Source organism: Emydura macquarii, unplaced genomic scaffold, assembly GCF_026122565.2.
Source record: "Emydura macquarii macquarii isolate MOO-44397 ecotype Brisbane River unplaced genomic scaffold, CSIRO-AGI_Emac_v2 contig_3530, whole genome shotgun sequence".
Lineage (NCBI taxonomy): Eukaryota > Metazoa > Chordata > Testudines > Chelidae > Emydura > Emydura macquarii.
The window spans coordinates 1,467,424-1,486,308 of NW_027133667.1; the positions used below are offsets into that span (position 1 = coordinate 1,467,424).

The 18,885-nt window shown below is 38.5% G+C and overlaps 1 protein-coding gene across 1 annotated transcript in view; it reads left to right on the plus strand.

Annotated features, from left to right (window-relative positions):
- Positions 1 to 18,885, plus strand: part of LOC137145394 (serine-rich adhesin for platelets-like) — a 141,031-nt gene that overhangs the window by 25,052 nt on the left and 97,094 nt on the right. The window contains exons 2-3 of the mRNA XM_067536111.1: positions 9,638 to 10,042; positions 10,809 to 11,171. Of these exons, the coding sequence (XP_067392212.1) occupies positions 9,638 to 10,042; positions 10,809 to 11,171 (768 nt within the window). The remainder of the gene's footprint in view (positions 1 to 9,637; positions 10,043 to 10,808; positions 11,172 to 18,885) is intronic.

Consider the following 18,885-nt stretch of genomic DNA (forward strand, 5'->3'; position numbering starts at 1 on the left):
CAACGGCTATTTCATTTCTCAGAAGATTATTAATCTTTTTTCTCATTTTAACCCTAGTCTTTGCTGCTAAAATGAACACATTTCTGGTAAATTCATGTGACCAGCAGATCTGTCCGTACATCAGATAGAGACCTCCTCCTCCCTGCCTTTGCTAAAGGTAGCACTCTTCTGAAATTCTTCCATCACGTGGGTTGTCATCATCCTTTTAAGCGATTAGAGTACGAAGTTGTCTGGTAATTCATTCCACAGGATATAGGTAGGGGAATATGCCCTTTTTCTGAAGGTGGGATCCCCAGTTACGGTTCCTATCTCTATGTGCCTATAACAAAAGTACCTGCCCCTTAGACGGAGAGAATTCCCATGCCTGTCATCATCCCATAGTCCATTTGCAGATCAAAAGAAAGAATTCACTGTTAAGTGGGTGTGTGTCCCCTGTGTTGTTATGAAGTTCAGTAGCCCATAATGCTGATGGCACTGGGTGTGCCCTGACATGTTCTTGCAGTTTTAGTGGCAATATATAATTTTGGGGGCAAATTATGCTGCAGTGGCTCCTTATTTGGTATATATTCCTTTCCAGCAAAATTTCTTCTGTAGCTAGTCTGAGCAAGCATAATCTGGTGCATTGCCTCCTTCCATCTATTGGCATTTCTGAAGTCTTCTGTGTTTCCCTGGTCTGTAAGAGTTCTTTTGGTTACCCAGTAGTCACTCCAATAGACCCTGAATGCTTTTCTGATCAGTTCTTGGGTCCTAGAGCACTGGAGGGAAACTTCTGTTTTTAGCAACAAGTGGACACAGCAGTAGGTGGGTACCATTGCCTGCTGTGATCGATGTCTTTATGAGTGCACTGCTAGCGTCAGACAGGTGGGGCAGCCAGCGAAGAGGTGGCGTTTTCAGATCTACGACATTTTGAAAATTCGTCCCCAAAATCTGAAGTATCCAAACAAAGGGAACTAACATTCCTGCTGTGTGCTCAATCTGCCCCATTTTTAAATTCCCTAGCACTTGGGTTTCTCTGTATATGTCATGACAGAAGAAATGTTCTCAGATTCTTCTCTTTGATTTACAAGGATTTAGCTATGAATGTAGTTTATAAATCTGTAGCTAAGTCAAACACAGGGGCAAGGAGGAGGTTAATCTTTACCCATAGAAAAACCTTGAAAGGGTAACTATTAATTGGAAAACTATGCAGAGCTCCTAACTCCTCATCTTGGATGGGAAAGGGTTTTGTGGACATGTGGAGGGAGCAAATGACATGAAAGGTTTTTTTGGTTTTTTTTAATGATCAAAGAAAGGTTTTTAAGAAGAGAAATGTCTATAATGATGATGATGTGATACAAATATAAAAGCCAGAGAACTTGTATTTCAGGTTGATGCTCTCTTTAAATGTACCTCATTGGACCTTTCCCCCCAGTAAAGCAGGAGAGTTAAAGAGCTACTGTTGACTCATGAAAAACTTTGCAAAGCAGTTTCTTTGTTTTTCTTCTTTACATTGCAGCTATGAAAATGTGAGCTGGATTGTATTCTTTCTCATGTAATAGCAATAGAAGAATGGGATTTTTAAATGAGCCTAAGGGAGTTAGGCACCCAAATCCCTTAGGTTTCTTTGAAAATCCCAAATTATGTTCCAAGTGCAGAAGACTCAGACCTTTCTTTTTATCAATTTGTGATGCGATTTCTAGATAGCAATCCTGCGTAGCTTTTCTTTTATGATCAGCTGGACTATAGTAATGTGTATGATGCAACACTTAACAGCACCGACCATGTGAAATATATTTCTCTTATGCTGAGAACAACATTTGACAAAGTTATTTCCTAATTCGAAATTTGCTGCTGTTTGCCTTGTAACTCTCATCCTACACAATGATTTTTTTCCAATGAGTTTTTTTAGACTTTGTAGTAACCCCAGGTTTTTCGTTTAATCTCTGTCATGGATTCAGCAATGCTGGATCCCTCTTTTCCCATGGAACTGGGTTTGATGTTTGCCATGGGATCGTCACTGAACTTGCTAGCTATTTAGTTTGGGCCCCTGAAATACTTCAATTTTGCAGGCCAGAATGTCCGATTGTTTGAGTTTAAAGTGAGTTAGTTCAGATTAGCTACAAATAGCTTGACGTGTAGGGACTTCTCATTGACACTAATAGGGTTAATCCTATTGCAATGCTGACTACACTCCTGTGACCTCATAACCTTGTGCTCTTCCTAATGCAATATAATGCCACACTTTTTATTTGATCTTCTGGCTACCTGACACATATATCATTCAACATCTGTCAGCTTCAGCCTTTTTGAATTGCCTGCAAAATTTTACATAAGAAAGATCCTCTGTAAAGAGTTCTTGTAATTTTTTTTAAACTTCTTTATAATAATGGGCCTAATGTTGTCCACTCTGATCTTTTAATTTCCTGTTTCTTTCGCAAGTACGGTGCTATATATACTGTATGGATACTTGACCACATGAACTTGTAAGACTGTTTCTGGCCGTGCAGTTCAATTTTATGACACTGCAAGAAACACCTAGTAGGGTACAGCAAAATAATAGTTTGCTTATGAAAAGAATATGAGATGCAAAGGGACATTGCTTACAATCCCATCTATGGCACAGGCTAGGACCATACATAGGCATATAATTAAATCAGAGTAAAAGTTAGCAACGGGTTGACTTTGTTACGTGAGTAGATGCCATCGCCTAACAAAAACGTATGCTTCCGCTGTGTGACACTGGGATTTTGTATGGATTGTATTGTTACTTATTGAAAGCTGTATCTGACATAGTTCCTTGTGCTTCAAACGCTTTATCCTCAGAGTTCTACCCCGTGACACTACTGGAAACAGTAGAACTGCTAAGAAAAACAATGGGTACAGGAAGATGCTGCTGACCCTTTGATGAATGGACCCGTGGTCACAGAAACAGACAGGCCAAAAGTAGCTGCAGGGAACTTTTCCTCACAAATAGGAATAGAAATAATTTGCACCTTGGGAAAAGGGTGGTTCTTCACGCTCCCTGGCCAGGGCAACCCTGTATTAGTTAGATGGGCAAAAGTGGCACATGCACTACCCTGGCTCCTTAAATTAGTTGCTTTGTTGTGGCTCTTGGCGTAAGCCATGACTGATAGTGGCACAATAGAGGCTGTAAGATCCATAAACCACATGATGGCGCAGCAGACTTTCAGCCGCTTCTCAGGGCCGCACTGCACGCAGCAGAGGAGATGCATGTTTTGATAGGTGGCTGCTTTGCAATAGTTTAATAGTAGAGCCAACTCCATGCCACAATGGGTTAAAATGCCTATATCCCTTGCCCACTATCCTTGCAGATAAAATGCTCCTGTTTTGGCCCCATCATTCAAGACATAAATTACCCTTGTCCAATCATTTTTTTTCACGTGTCTTTACTCTCTCACATGAGAGTTTTAGGTCTCAATCAGATCCATGCAAGCAGAGCCCTGCCTCTGTACCGAGCCCCGTTGACTTCATTGCGAGAGTTTGCCCACATGGATTCACTTGCAAGACCAGGGCCTTATTTTGCTGTAGCCGCCCAGCATGGACCCTAACCAGAGCAACAACTGTTTCCCATGACACAAAAGCTGTCTCTGAAATACCTAGTGCCTGTTAAAGAAATCCTGAGGCACCCTAAAATGGAACAGAAATGTGGGGTTAAGCACTTGTTTGCTGTTGGTGTAGCCATGTTGGTTCCATGATATCAGAGAGAGACAAGGGGATGAGACATCTCACCCCTTTTTGTCTTTGGGTTAAAGTTAAACATTTCAGTGTTTTGTGATGATAAAATATTTGTTCTCAATGTTATACCAATACGTATGTTAAGGACGTGTTTTTGTTTTCACAGAATACTCAACTTTTTTTTCTTGAAAGAGCTATCTATATTTTTAAAGAAAGGATGTAAAGGGGAAGGGCCTGTTGGCTCTGATGGGTGGAATGCGCCTGTGTTTGCAACTCTTTTATGTTGGTATTTTATCTTTGCTGGAAGCGTGTTGCACAAATTCAGGCATTTACTACTTCAGTGAATATAGTCTCACTGCCAACACAAATTCAAGCTGTGAACATGTAATCAGTTCTTCTGTGGTTCGAAAAGGAAAGTACCCTATGCCTAAATTTAATTTTCATGCGTATTTGTCTATTTGGCTGCTCCCTCAAACTTTGAACAAATGCTACTTTACAGCCAACATAGGAGCCTGTCCTTTCTTTTTTTTTTTTGAACAATAATTACCCCATCACAACACAAAAATGACTATAGTATCGTACATTAAGTAAATTCACTTTTATTAATAATAACCTGAGTTAAAGCCAAATCCTTGCCCATGGTTATGTGGGAGTAATTCTCTTGGGGAATGGCTGTCAGCCAGAAATGTAGTTAAAAGGTGTGCGCAGCCTTTTTAAGGATGACCTGAATTGACTGCCAGCTCTAATGCTATTGAATCAGAAGGACACCCTAATGACAACCTCAGTGGGAGTCAAGCATCCCAATCTGAGGTGTACTATTACGGTATATACTTGTGCCAAGGGGAGAATCTTCCCCTCTGGATACCAGTATCATCCGGTGAGTGTGGGATCTAATCAGAACGAGCTACACATTTCTGGCCAAACTCCCTGTCATGGAGGAAGTAAGGCTACAATTTGGCCTGTAGAGTTTTACAATGGGATTTTCAGAAGTTTAACTGATCGCCATATTTGGGGTCAGAAAGGAATTTTCTCCCAGGGCAGATTGGCAGAGACCCTGGGGTTTTTTCGCCTTTCTCTGCAGCATGGGGCACGGGTCACTTGCTAGTGGATTTTCTGTACCTTGAAGTCTTTAAATCATTATTTGAGGACTTCAGTGACTCAGTCTTAGTTTGGGGGTCTATTGCGGGAGTGGGTGGGTGAGATTCTGTGGCCTGTGTTGTGCGGGGGGTCAGACTGGATAATCTTAGTGGTCCCTTCTGACCTTGTAGTCTATGAGTTTATGAGTCAGTGCAGCTGAGTGAGCAGCCCTGGTCTGGCTGTAGGTTTGCTTCAAAAAAATGGGCTCCTACTAACTGTAAAAGAGACCTATTATCTAGCCATAAATGCATGGACCAGATCAGTGCGAGGCTGAAATGAGCTTATATTTGCGTTTGTGACAAAATGTGCTAAAATCAAACCCCTCAAATTCGGAATATTTTGTTTTTGGTGGTGGATATTTTACTATCTTTTTCAGTCTCAGTGCTTCTATGAAATATATTATTCTGCATCATCTGTGCACAGAACTACGTAGGTGTACCAAAGTGTGAATATGCTTGAGAAAAATATAATTACTGTGCACATACGTTGTAACTAGCCGTGTTTTCTAGTTCAAGGTTTTATTATAGTTAACATTGCTAATTATTGTGGGTAAGCTTATAAGCATCAGTCTGTGGATTTTTGTATGCTTCTGTGCCCCAGAAGTACACAATAGCAGTGTCTCCTGCACTGACTGCCTAGATTGTAGGTAGTAGCACAGTGAAGAGAGCAGTTTGTGCAGAGCTGCTAGCTCCCGCACAACGTGGGTTGGAAGGGACAGTGCCTGAGCAGAGGTTGACAGTTATGGGTTTGGTTTTTCCATCAGTGCAGGGAAAAACTGGGAGGAAGGGTTGTGACTGGGCATAACAAGTTGCAAAGGCTGGAAGCTGAAGCTAGACAAATTCAGACTGGAAATAAGGAGCACATAAATGTTAACAGTGAGGATAATTGGCCATGAGAGCACCTTCACTAGAGATGTGGTAGATTCTTCATCATCTGAAGTCTTTAAATCAAGACTGGATGTTTTTCTAACAGAGGTGCTCTGGTTTCATCAGAAGGTCTGGGCTTGATGCAGGGACCGCTTGGTAAAATTCTGCAGCTTGTATTAAGCAGAAAATCAGAGTAGTTGATCATAATGGTCCTCTCTGGCCTGAAAATCTATGAATCTATGGCTGTTTCAGTTACAATATTTTCCCCGCTGTTTCCAGGATAGCACAACAACATATTGCACCATACCCAGGCTTGGGGTAAAGCCCTGGTGAAGCAAAATTATTTGCAAAAACTGGTTGTTTTAGGAAAAGAATGTAAAAATGACCTGGAAGGATTACATTCCCTTTCTTCTCTATTTCATGATTGCCAGGAAAAGTAGAGTCACCAACTACAGCCAATTTTTAAAAAATAATTTGATTATAAAATAACATAATGAATGTAAAATTTCACTTTAAAAGTGACTGTGTATTTTTATTGTATTAAACATTGAAAACCTGGATAAACAAGGGCTATAAATTATAAATAAATAATCTCTTATGGGATCTTAACCATAAAATTAAAGAGAAATTTGTATTTGTTTAGCAAATAGATGAATCAAAGCATTTAATTTGATTAATTAAATGAACACCAATATTATTGATACCATCTTATTGTACTATATTAATTTTACTTAAAAGCTCAGTAAATTGCTTGAAAGGAATTTGTTCGTTCCATGCCTTCTATGGTCTAAATTGTGAACCTCTTACACTGAACAGTTACTCATGTATGTAATACCATTGACATTTACATGGCCCTATTCCAGGATCAGGTCTAAGATTTTACCCTCATATACTGTGTTTTAGTAACGTAAATTTTGTAACAGCTTTTTACAAGTGAAAAGCATATATATTTTGTTTACTCCTTATGAAACAAAGCACTTATGGTGACTACATGATCCTGGTTAATATTCTGCAAAGACTAATTTATGGGGATTTTTGTGGGAGTCCTTCCTGTTAAAGGGAACCATTTTCAGTCTAATTATTTCAGATTATTAGATTAATTTTTTAATTGGACAACATAATTAAATAACCCCCCACTAGCGAGAAGCAAGGAACATATCCATTGTCTTAAGTTCACGCTCACAATTGTTACTGCAGCTTCAAAGGGTTGCAAAGTTGTTTTCATAAAGCGAATCATCATTCAAAATAGTTGCATCAGCTGTCAGCTTTGTAAATTTATTCTTACAACAGTGGGTTTTGACAGAACTTGTAAAGTGCTTTTCCCCCTGTTTGTGAAATATGATAAATGTGCCATATAAATGATCTTTACACAAGGCCACATGTTAATATTCAGGACCATGCTTTTGTTTGTCTTGAACAATACCTGTCATAAAGAAAGCTTGGATTGCCAATATGACCCTCTGTTAGAATGCTGGACCATACCTGATTGGTCACCAGGAAGCATCATGTGCCTTTGATTGAAATGACATGGAAGATGTATGGTCAAAGTGCTGTACTCAGCACCACTGCTGTGATGTGAAGAAAACCACTTTGACCCAAAGAGACCTGCACTCAAACAATGTCGCACCAACCAAAGACAACATATTGGGAAGAAAAATGCTTGTAAACTGCGTGTGCTGGAAGATGTATTAGCCAGACGGCCATAGGGCAATCTTTGAACTATTGAAATCTTTAGAAATATTGTTTAGTTCTTGAACAATACTTACAAACCTAATTAATCAAGCGTAGATGGTTATGTTTTCTCTTTACATAGTGAATCATTTTAGTGTAAGAATAGGGCTGTCACATTTATTTTGGTGACCACTTCACAGGTGCTTGCTTCCAAAAGCTTAGTTTGAACATACATTTTAACACCAATTGTGATTCTAATACCAGAAATACATAATGAACAGATACATGACATATTGTTAACAGTTAATTTGCTTCCAAGTGTTTGTGTTTGTTTCCACATTTATGTTTATATTTCTCTTGGCTGTGACACACCATTTTTTTCAGTTTTGTGCTTGTTATTTTTAATTTGCAGTAGGAACTTTTTTGACATCTCCTCCAAAGGAGTATTTTAAAACCTCTTTAGTATTAGTGAGTGATGCTGCAAGCAAGTTGTACAGTTTCAATCAAAAATCCATTACAGTATAGCCTCATCTTGGAAAGTGCTGAAAATCTCTGGTGAATTCCCACATGCCTTCAGCTCCTGTTGAACTGAATGGGAGAAGAGGGCATTCAGTTCTTTGCAAGACTAGACGCTTAATATCCAGGGATGCCATTTGTTTCCAGATTCTGGCACATCAACATACAGATAACTATTGTCTTAACTAATGTTCTAATAATTAAAAATAAAAATGTGGGGCGCCTTGTGGCTGAAGACTTCTGAGCTGCTGATGGCAATTAATAACTAAATTAGACAAATATTTGTATTGCTTTTAGAAGCTATTTTTCTATTAATGATATAATCTTGCAATTAATTTGCATGGTCAACGAGCTATTTATGGGAGCATTAACTACTTCTAATTTTACCTCAAGCTATTGAGTGCTGCAATATTCATAAAATACTGCTAACGATCACATTGTTGGGTTATGGTTAACCTACAAATTTATTACCTAAGATGCAAATTGTTTTCAAAATTTTAATTAAACTTAATAGTTATAATAAATGTAGTCAAGTGGCTATCTAACTTAGACTATGATTCAGGAAAGCACTTGAGTTTATGTTTAAGTCCATTCCTGTTCTGGAGAGAAGTTAAATGCGCTTAACTTTAAGCAAGTGCTCAAAGTTAAGCGCATGCTTAAGAGCTATCCTGAATAGGGATGCTTTCCTTAATCATGGTCTAAGTGCCGTCCTGAATAGAAATGGATATGCATAAGCACGTTTAACTTTAAGCACATTTTTAAATGCATTAGACCCTGATTTAATAAGGTATTTAAGTACATGTGTAAATACATTGCTGATTCAGGGTAATAAAATATATAACTGTTGAATGCATCCAGAAAGTACTACATTTTTGCAGTTCTAAATATGTATTCATATTTATTACTTCTTGTTTTTTCCTAAGTATTGCAGTTATGGTACTGCTATGTTAAACTTACTTATATGTATTTAATCTAGTAAAGATTTTGATTGCGGGGGTTTCCCTCCAATTCAGTGTTGAGGCAGTGTGGGAAAACTTAAATTGCCATTGGTTGGACTGTACTTACCTGCTGGATAAAAGACTGCAATTTCCTGTGCTGTCAATACTCTGTCTAACATAGGGCATGATCCAGTGCCTGTTAAAGTCGATGGAAAGACTCCCATTAAATTCATTGAGCTTTGGATCAGGTCAGTAACAACCATGTGAAAAATTAAAAACAACCTGCAACCATGCAAAAACCCAGGACAGCTGAAAATCCAACTACTTGATTTATGATTGGAAGTGCTTTTGGTACACACACATACAGGATTTGGTGTATGCAACTTGATTGTGTGCTGAAAATTGGCACCACAAATTTCAAGACTGTTTTTGAAAAAATTGATCCTCAGAACTGAAATACAGAGTATGGCCAACTGAAGCATTAAGAAACCATGAGTCAGGCCAGGCTCTCCTCCCCCCCAGATAATACATTTTGGGCACTTTTTATTTGCCTTCTGGTATTAGACAGTTCAGTCTTGTTTTGAGGCTTTTCTCCACAGCCACAAGGGCTAGAAACACACTTTTTATTTAAAACGAAATCTGAGACTCTCAGGCAGTAGCCTGATTCCAATAACTATGGCTTTAAGAAAACCACCAAATAGCATGAGAATTGGCAACACACTTACATTAGAAACAGTTAATTATCCATCTGACTTCATTTTCCTGCAGCTTAGTAGATGTGACACTAATGTGTATATATATATTCCTCCCCCCCCCCCCACCCTTTCATTTCAGTCTGTTTTAGAAGAGGACAGAAGCAAGTTGTGCAAACAAATGTACCCATTCACCGTGAATATAAAATTCCAAAATTACCGCCACCAAGTCTGGCTTCCAGTGAGGAAGATGTGGCTGACGCAGTTATCCACCCACATTCTCCATCAGTTAGAAGCCAGGAGACCCCTTTAACACAAACTGTTGGAATAGAAGAAAAGAAAAAAGAACCTGGAGAGCCTCAGCTCTTATGGAGTAGTACAGAAACTGACCAAGATACAGAGTTAGATGAGATAGACAAGCTTCGGAACACTGTTTCTCCATTACTTTCTGAAACCGAACACACGCCCATAGACTTCAGTAGGTCGACTTCAAGTATAAGGAGCAAAGAGACATCGTTCAGCTTTGAGAGAGAAACTGACTGGTCAGGTATGTGCTTTATCAATGTCTTTCATATTTTTCTACCCGTATTAATGTACTCCATTTTACTTTTAGCCTAATCTTCAGCAGAACAGGACTGGTACTAGAGGTGGAGAGATGATATGTTAAGAAATGTTTGAATCAACTATATTGTGTAACGTGCTTCCAAAACCAGTTGAAGAGAGTCGCCATATTTTCTGTTGCAAATGAAATAATTAAACATTGAACTTCTTTTATTTTCCACTCCTCGCCCCTCCCCTCACTCCCCCCAGAACCTTTGGAGTGCTAAACACTCCTGTCTTTGAAACCTGATAAGGAACCAAATTCACTTTTTAAGGCTACTTCTATTTTCTATATGTTAGGGCTAATGACAAGGAAAAGAAATCAAACTGCAAAAATAAAGGGCTTGATTCTGCAATCCTCACTCCCAGTGAAGGATGTTTATTCACTCCAGTAAGCCCATTGGGGTCACCGAAGAACATATTTAATGTAAAGGGGATGGTGTTTCAAATACAGTCATTTGGTTACTGTATCTTGATGAGGATGGATAAACCATTTTAGGCCTTACATAGTATAGAGACTTTATCAGCACTCACTTGGGATGACTTGCAGAGTCTCTTTGTCACTCATGAGAGGTGTACCCCTTGCCGATAAAATCTATTTTGTGTGTGTGTGTGTAATTAATGAGAGTGCTGTTTTTCTGGGTGCATGTGTGTTTTATATGTGTTGTCTGCATACGTTTGCACAGATACTTAACAAAGCATCTATTTTACAGATTTTTCTAGAAAACTTTCTAGTGCAACTGTCAGCAGAGAAGGCAGCACACCTCAGTCTCAGAGTTGCTCTCTTTCCATGTCTTCGATGGCTTCCTCAGATGCAGAGCCTGAAGCAGGCAGTAGCCAAATCTCCAACCAACCCATTCTGCATACAGGCTCTCTACTGGTGGCAAGTGGTTACTGCAGCGATATTCTGAGCCCTAGTCTGAACAGTTCCAGTTGCCATGGCACTGCAGACATTCTCCAGGCTTCATCATATTCTGTGAAAAAATGCTCAGGGCAAACACCTTCTTTCTTAGAAATTTGGCATGACCGTCTCCTTCACCACTGGCCTGTTCTTCCACCGATCTCCCCACAAAGAGGTTAATAAATGTTTATTTTTTTCCCTGTTTCCATATGGTTTGTTCACAGGCTTTTACTTGTATGTGTATGAATGCTCACTTGCATTGACTGCTGTGAGGGAATTGTTCCACGAATGCTGGCCATCTTCAAATCAATGCCCGCACATAACAACAGAAAGTGCCTCAGATGTAGTGGTTTCCACAGGACCATTGTTAGGCTTTTGTTAAGCATTTTTGAACCTAATAAAAAATGTCAAAAGTCTCTATCCTAGCCAAAAATGTTCCTTTTGAAACAGTTCTAATAGTATTTTTTTGTTCTGTGATGTCTCCCAGTGTTGTGAAGAATTTGAGCTTCACAATAGGAATCTGGTGTATCGCGTGCCACTTTGCAACATTTTTATTTTCAGAATAAAGCCTTTTGTTTTTGTCAAACAGAACTCCCATCTTTTAAATTCAGTGTTTCTCTTTGTTAAACAATCATTTACATTTTGAACATTACTGTTTTAAATTAAACAAAATGACATACAATACGGTATGATCAAATTTTAATGATGCAGGAATGAAGTTAAGGAAAATTAAATATTGACCTCAGGTAGATGCTATTTCAATGAGTTTCCTCTGTGTGTTGTTACATAACTCATAATTAAATTAAGTCTAAAGCCATTTGCTTTATGCACTGAGAAACAATGATCACTCTGGTCAAAGATGATCACAATGGTTCTTTCTGGCCTTAAAATCTATTAAACTAAACCCTGATGACAATTTATGGTGAAAGAAACTCTAATTAATTGGAGACTCACTACAATTCATTATATGCCATATAGTATGTAATAACAGACTCAGATTTTCCTTAAACAGTCATTTAATTTGTAGGTAATATCACCATTTCTAGAATATAGGAGTCTGTAGTAAATCAATCAAGCAGTATGGAGCACAGTTACTAGATGTATTTGATTTCTGTGTATTGTACTTTGCTTTTTTTGGACCTATTGGGATCTTGATATTTGGGAGAAAATAGAAAGACTTACATGTGTGCATCCAAGTACAGTATGATGATTCGGTGACTTGATATTGTAAGTATTCACTTACTTCTAGGCTATGATTCATTTATAGAAAGTCAGATTGTTTCCATCTGGCAGTAGAGGTTGCTTGTTTTATGGCTACAGTAGAAATCTATATTATATGATATAGTGGTGAAAAGCTACCTACTGTGTTATCGGAATATTCCAAGGCCCAAAACAAAATTTAAGTCACTGCAACTGTATTACGGAGCATCAATCTAGGCATTGACACTGATACATTTAAGCCTCTAATATTCTGCAGTGTACATAGTTGCTGGAACTAGGTGTGCGGGGGCTACTGCCGCATGCCCTGTCTAGAAGTGGTTTCCATCATATCCAGGGTTTACAGTTTGGTTCAATGGCTCTCAGCACCCCCACTATAAAAATTGTTCCAGCGCCCTGACCCTGTAGTTCAGCTGACTTTTGTCGGTGTTCATTTTCCTATGTAGTCCACATTTAAAAAAATTTCACTGCACATCCATGCACCATTCTTAGACCCTGAACTATGGCAATTGTTACAGCAGGAGGCACATATTGTAAATGCTGGTTGCCATGGTTTCCTAAGGAAACAATGGCTTCCCGTAACTGTGAGTTGATCCGACATGGTGTGCAAGATTGCACATCATATCCTTTTTGTTGGGAAGAAAAATGAGTGTCACCAGTGCATTTTTCTTATATATTGATACATAACAGCGTATTATTCAATTAGTTATTAATGTAAGAAAAGGTGACAAATTTAAAATACAGGAAAACACCAAAATTACAATCCTGTGTTTGCCTCTGAATGGTCCATAAAAAGATGAGTAAAAGGATGATCTTTCTAACTGCCACCTTCCAAATTTAACCATCAGTTTCACAGTCAAGCAGGGTTCTTTCTGGCTAATGCATTGCCACCCATAATTAAGGCTCTGCAGTCAGAACTTAGTTAACAGTTTTGTTGATACGTGAGTCAGAAAGGAACCAGCATCAGCTCTGCAAAGCTGATGAAAGTAAGAAGTCTTAAAACTTAATTTTTAATTAAAGAAATGTGACTGGATTACACAAAGGGAGTAAGTCTGTTGGGTAAATACATAAAATAGTTCAATTTCTGAGTCTAGTTACACTTTTTTGGGGGGATACGCTACAGCCTCGCTATAACACCCTTCACAATTATAAATCTTAGGCTATAGTGAACCTGGATGCCATCTTGACCTCTGCCATTGTGATGGCTGAAAGCTCGTCCAGCCCCAGAGCCATGGCATGGTGGAGGCAGAGAACTCCTCTGGCCCCATGGCCGGGGTGGATGCAGAAAGTTCCTGGGCTGGAGGAGTTCTCAGCTCCTGCTGCGGGGCTCGAGGTGTCAGCTGCCCCCCTCCCCCCCCAACCCCGTCCCCAGCAGGGCTCTTTTGCTATAACAAACCCCTGGCTATGACAAACAAATTGCTTGAATCCCCAGGAGTTCATTAGAGTGAGGGTGTACTGTATGTTCCAAAACCCTTAGTGGGAAAAATCAAATTTAAAATCATTCCTAATATTTGAAAATTCACAATGTGATTTTAAGTGACAGAAATTAGGCATGAGAGAACATGGAGAAATGCAATGTTTTCATGAGTTCCAGAGGGGTAGCTGTGTTAGGCTGTTTTCAGCAAAACAATGAGAGTTCTGTGGCACCTTAAAGACTAACAAATTTATTTGGGCATAAGCTTTCGTGGGCAGAAACCCACTTCATCAGATGCATGAAGTGGAAACTTCAGTTAGGTAGGTATATATACATGTGCAAGGATGGGTGAGTTACATCACAGTGAGGAGGGCAAGTGTTAATGAGGTAATTCAATCAGGGTGGATGAGTCCCATTCACAACAGTTGATGAGAAGGTGTGAATGTCAAAAGAGGGAACATTATTTTTTGTAGTGGGCTAGCCACTCCCAGTCTCTATTCAGACCTAGGCTGATAGTATCAAGTTTGCATATGAGTTTCAACTCTGCAGTTTCACACTGAAGTTTGTTTTTGAAGTTTTTTTGTTGAAGTATGGCAACTTTCAAGTCTGTTACTGAGTGTCCAGGAAGATTGAAGTGCTCTCTTACTGGTTTTTGGATGTTACCATTCTTGATGTCTGATTTGTGTCCATTTATTCTTGTCCATAGAGACAGTCCGGTTTGGTCAATGTATATGGCAGAGGGGCATTGCTGGCACATGATGGCATATATCACATTAGTAGATGTACAGCTCCTGATGGTGTGGCTGATGTGGTTAGGGCCTATGATGGGGTCAGTTGAGTAGACATGCAGGCAGAGTTGGCAATGAGGTTTGTTGCAAGGATACATTCCTGGGTTAGTGTTTCTATGGTATGGTGTGCAATTGTTGGTGAGTATTTGCTTTAGGTTGGGGGGCTGTCTGTAAGCGAGGACTGGCCTGCCTCCCAAGGTTTGTGAGAGTGAGGGATCATCTTCCAGGATTGGTTGTAGATCCTTGATGATGTGTTGGAGAGGTTTTAGCTGGGGGCTGTAGGTGATGGCCAGTGGCATTCTGTTATTTTCCTTGTTGGGTCTGTCCTATAGTAGGTGACTTCTGGGTGCCCATCTGTTTTCATAAAAATTTTATACATTTCTCAAGATTTCTGTCAGCATCACAAAACATTTTAGAATTTTATTTTAATAATCATTATTTTAATCCTTCTGTACCTTCCAATTTTCAGAAAATATAAGGGGGAAAAACACCACTGCTCAAGGTAGGACCATCATTGCTGAAAGTGTTTGGGAGAGACAGGATCCCTTCACCCACAATGTGAATGCTGCCATTAGCACACTTAAGTAAGTTGAAGTGGAAAAAATAATTTTCCAATGCATTTTCTAATACATCAATGATGTCAAAATACATTAAAGCCAAACAGAACAGTGATCTGTATAGTACATCCACCAACACGTGTGTGTTTTCTGGGTCACATATGCCTGTCAAAATGCACATTGCAATATCATAAAAAGTTATTTTGCAGAATCACAATTAGTTCACGCCAGTTAAGTGTAAATCTGCTGCACACAAATTGTCCATGTGGACCTGCTGACACATATTAACAGTTAATGCACTTTGATCTAGTCCTCTTTGAAAAGTAGACTAGTCAGCAACTAAAAAAACATTGGTTATTAACCATAGTATCCACAGTACAATGCCATCACTTTTAAAATATGGGAGACTTATGGTTCCCATGTGATCTCATGAAATTCTGCCAGTCAGTTTGCAGCTGCCTTTTAGGTTACTTCCTAGAAATGAGTTCCTACTGCTACCTCTAGGACTTAATTTTTAAAAATCAGCCTTTTTGGCTTGTGTGCTCATATAACTATATGTGCAAATATTTGTATTGTAGATGATGGTATGTAGACATTGTGGTCCAGTGGCAGACTTGCTGGACTGTGATACAGGAAACTGAGGTTCTTTTCCCAGCTCTGCTATTGATGACAAGGCTTTGTTTCCCCTTGTCTATATAGCATGTAAGTTATTTGGGGTAGAGACTGTCTTTTATTATGTATTTATATAGTGCTAACACAGTGAGACGAGGCCTCTAGATGCTACAGCAATACAAATATTAAATAATAACCTAACTAGTCTATATAGCTGATTCCACAGTTCAAGTCGTTAGAGGCCTCATGCTAAATGTATGGTTATATAATTATATATATATAAAATCTCTGGTTATATAATCTTTCAGATTTTCCTTTCTCTTTCTAGTTGCAGAAACCCTGTTTTTGGAGATTTTTAAGAACAGGTTAGACAAAAATTTGTCAGACATTGTCTAGTTATACACAATCCTGTCTCAGCATGGCAGGGACCTTCTGAGGTCTCTTTCAGTCCTATATTTCCATGAGTCTATGAATTTAAGTCTCTCTTGGCTTGTTTTTCCATTGCTTGAGCAAGAGCATCAGTAGCAGCCATGTATTTCTCCATCTTCATCACTACTCAGTTACTTCAATAGCTAGTTGAAAAACAGGGGAGGGGTGAAGGGATTATTTTTTCTTGACCTTTTTTTGTCAAAATTTGAGATTTTGACAAAATTAATGTAAGTTTCTATTTTTAAAATCACCTTAAATTACTTCTTTTCAGAATATGAACCAAAGATAATGTGGTCCACATTAAAGATAATGCCAGAAGTCAAAGTCATTCTGATAAACATGCTTACTCTTCTTAGAAATTCATTTTGTTAGATTTATAAAAAGTGCCTATTGTATAGTCTCTGGTGCATATAGCAAATAAGCTGAATGCCGTGGTTTAGCTTGTCCTCGATTTTCCTTTGGCACTTTGTGTATATGGGCAAAACAACACAAACTCTTGGATATCCTAACTAATTAGAATAGACAGCAACATTTGTTTAGGTCACAAATGAATAATAAAGCTATTTGGATTGGAAAGAATGGCTGGTAGGTTATGTAATCCATGAAGTGTTCTTTCAGTTTATCGAAAATTGCAGCTGTATGTTATCTGCTCCTCTACATCCAAAATAACGGGCCACACCCTGAAGTTCAGACTCAGGTAAAAGTCCCACTGGATTTGACGATAGTGGCAAGACTACACCTAATACATTAGGGCAGAGACCCGTAAGATAATATGAAAAGTGGTCTGTCTCCCAGTAATTCAAATTCTGCTGTTTTAGTTTATATCTCCTCTAATTCAGATATATGTATGTTCTATTCTTGTTTTCATTATGCCTGAAGTACTGAAATTAAGTAAAAGAGAAGGGTTACTTTATGAAAAACATATGTGAAACTCATGATTATGAACATTCTGAGTACTTACAATTGTGTTTGTTTCTTCATAGAAACATGTAGACATGGGTTGAGATCCTTGTCCCATTGAAGTCAATGAGAATTTTGCCATTGGCTTCAATGGAAGCAGGATTTCACTCATGTTTCCCTCCCTACGGATCTTACCATCTAAGGCTCCAGTGCTGCAAACATTGATACGTGTGAGTAACTTTACAAGTGTTAGTAGTAGCATTGACTAATGTGTTTGCAGGATCAGTGCCTATATTAATAAACGATGCCCCTAATAAATGCCATAAATAGACCAAAAGAGTGGGGAAGAGAGGAGCAGAGGAACAAGGTTACAATAATAATAATAATCCTAAATAATAATTGTTTTTAGGTAAGTGGGAGAGCATAAAGTTACTTTATTGCCTTACAAAAGATTTAATTTAGGATTTAAATGGTCATGAGTTAACTTTAAAACCTCTTTAAGTGAGAATCATTTATTATTTTCCCCATAGGCCTGAAATAAAAAACACTCAAGGTTCACCTCACTAAAACTATAAAAATATTAACCAAGATGGTGTATATGTAGGCAGGGATCTGGCTTTCCGTTTTGTTTTTGTTTTGTTTTTAGATTAAGTAATTGGTAAATAAATAAACTCAAGTATGTTGCTAAGGAAATACTGGTTCCATACAGGTAACTAACATGCCATATAAAATGAGGATGTCCTGAAAATTCACATCTCACCAAGATAGAAGGAGTGTGACTGTTCTATCAGTTTATAATTAGTTTTTCTTCATTTCCCATTGCTTGTTTCCTGTTTTTCTCACCTTTTCTGTAATTTGGGTACATATAGCTAGCAACTGCAATGTCTAACCAAAACTCCCCATTAATCCATTTGTGCTACTGCTTTTTTATCTTAATTTCTCTTTGTGATTAAATCAGTATCATGTGTTAGTTTTTCCCCCCCTTCCCACAGTTTCCCTAGTTTAAAGATGTGTTCTTTCAGATAGGTTTTTTTTGTTTTTTTTTTTTTTTTGGTGGCTTGGCTTTAACAATGTTCTGTTCACATTTCCTTGGATAGGATCAACAATTGCTTGTTGACCCATTTTAACCCCTTTTGAGCATCATCTTCAAAGTGTAACTGTCCTTGACAATGAAAGAGAACTTCCTATTGTCTGGTCCTTCCAGGCAATCTTTAGCATTGAGTTAAATGACTTTCAGATGGAGGAGTTGGCTGGACGGAAAGAGACAAAGTGGTCTCTTGTTTCTGAGAGACTTTGCTAGTTTCCCTTTTTTCTTTTAGAATGGTGCATTTCTATAGAAGATGACAGACATTTTGACAGGTGCAATATGCTTTGAACTGTTCAGATAATTCTTTTGTCTTGGTTTTTCCCAGCAGAGTGGTTACAGCTCCTTCGGATGCTGATATGCATATTGTTTGCTTTTCATTTAGCATGGTGATGCCTTCCGTCCCCTCTTTCTCTCTCACTCTTTCACTTTTTTTAAAGGTCCTTTGCATAAATGTTGCTAACCCAGATGTGAAGGCGGGCAGCAGTGCCACTGACCTCTCCCCTAACCTTCTGATCATGATAACAAACAGTTATAACTCAGAAAAGTGATGTTAATAGAGAAAGAGTTAGCATACATTTAAAAGTGTGATCCTAAACAAAACCAGTTCATAATCTCATCTATGGCTTGAACTAACTATATAGAGCTGGAAAAGAGTCTCGGTGCTTTTTAGAGCAGGAAAGTTTTAGCTTTCTACATCTTCAAATCGGTAACAACATGTGGGCTAAAATTAACAGTGTCCTCACTGAATCGAAACTGGTTTTAGAGTAAGAAGCTATTCTGAATCTAAAGCTTCATATGGCTTTTTTTCCCCTTGCAAAGAGATTTTGCTTCATTATTACTATGAAACTTAATCACAACAGGTGACTTGCCACATTACACATGTA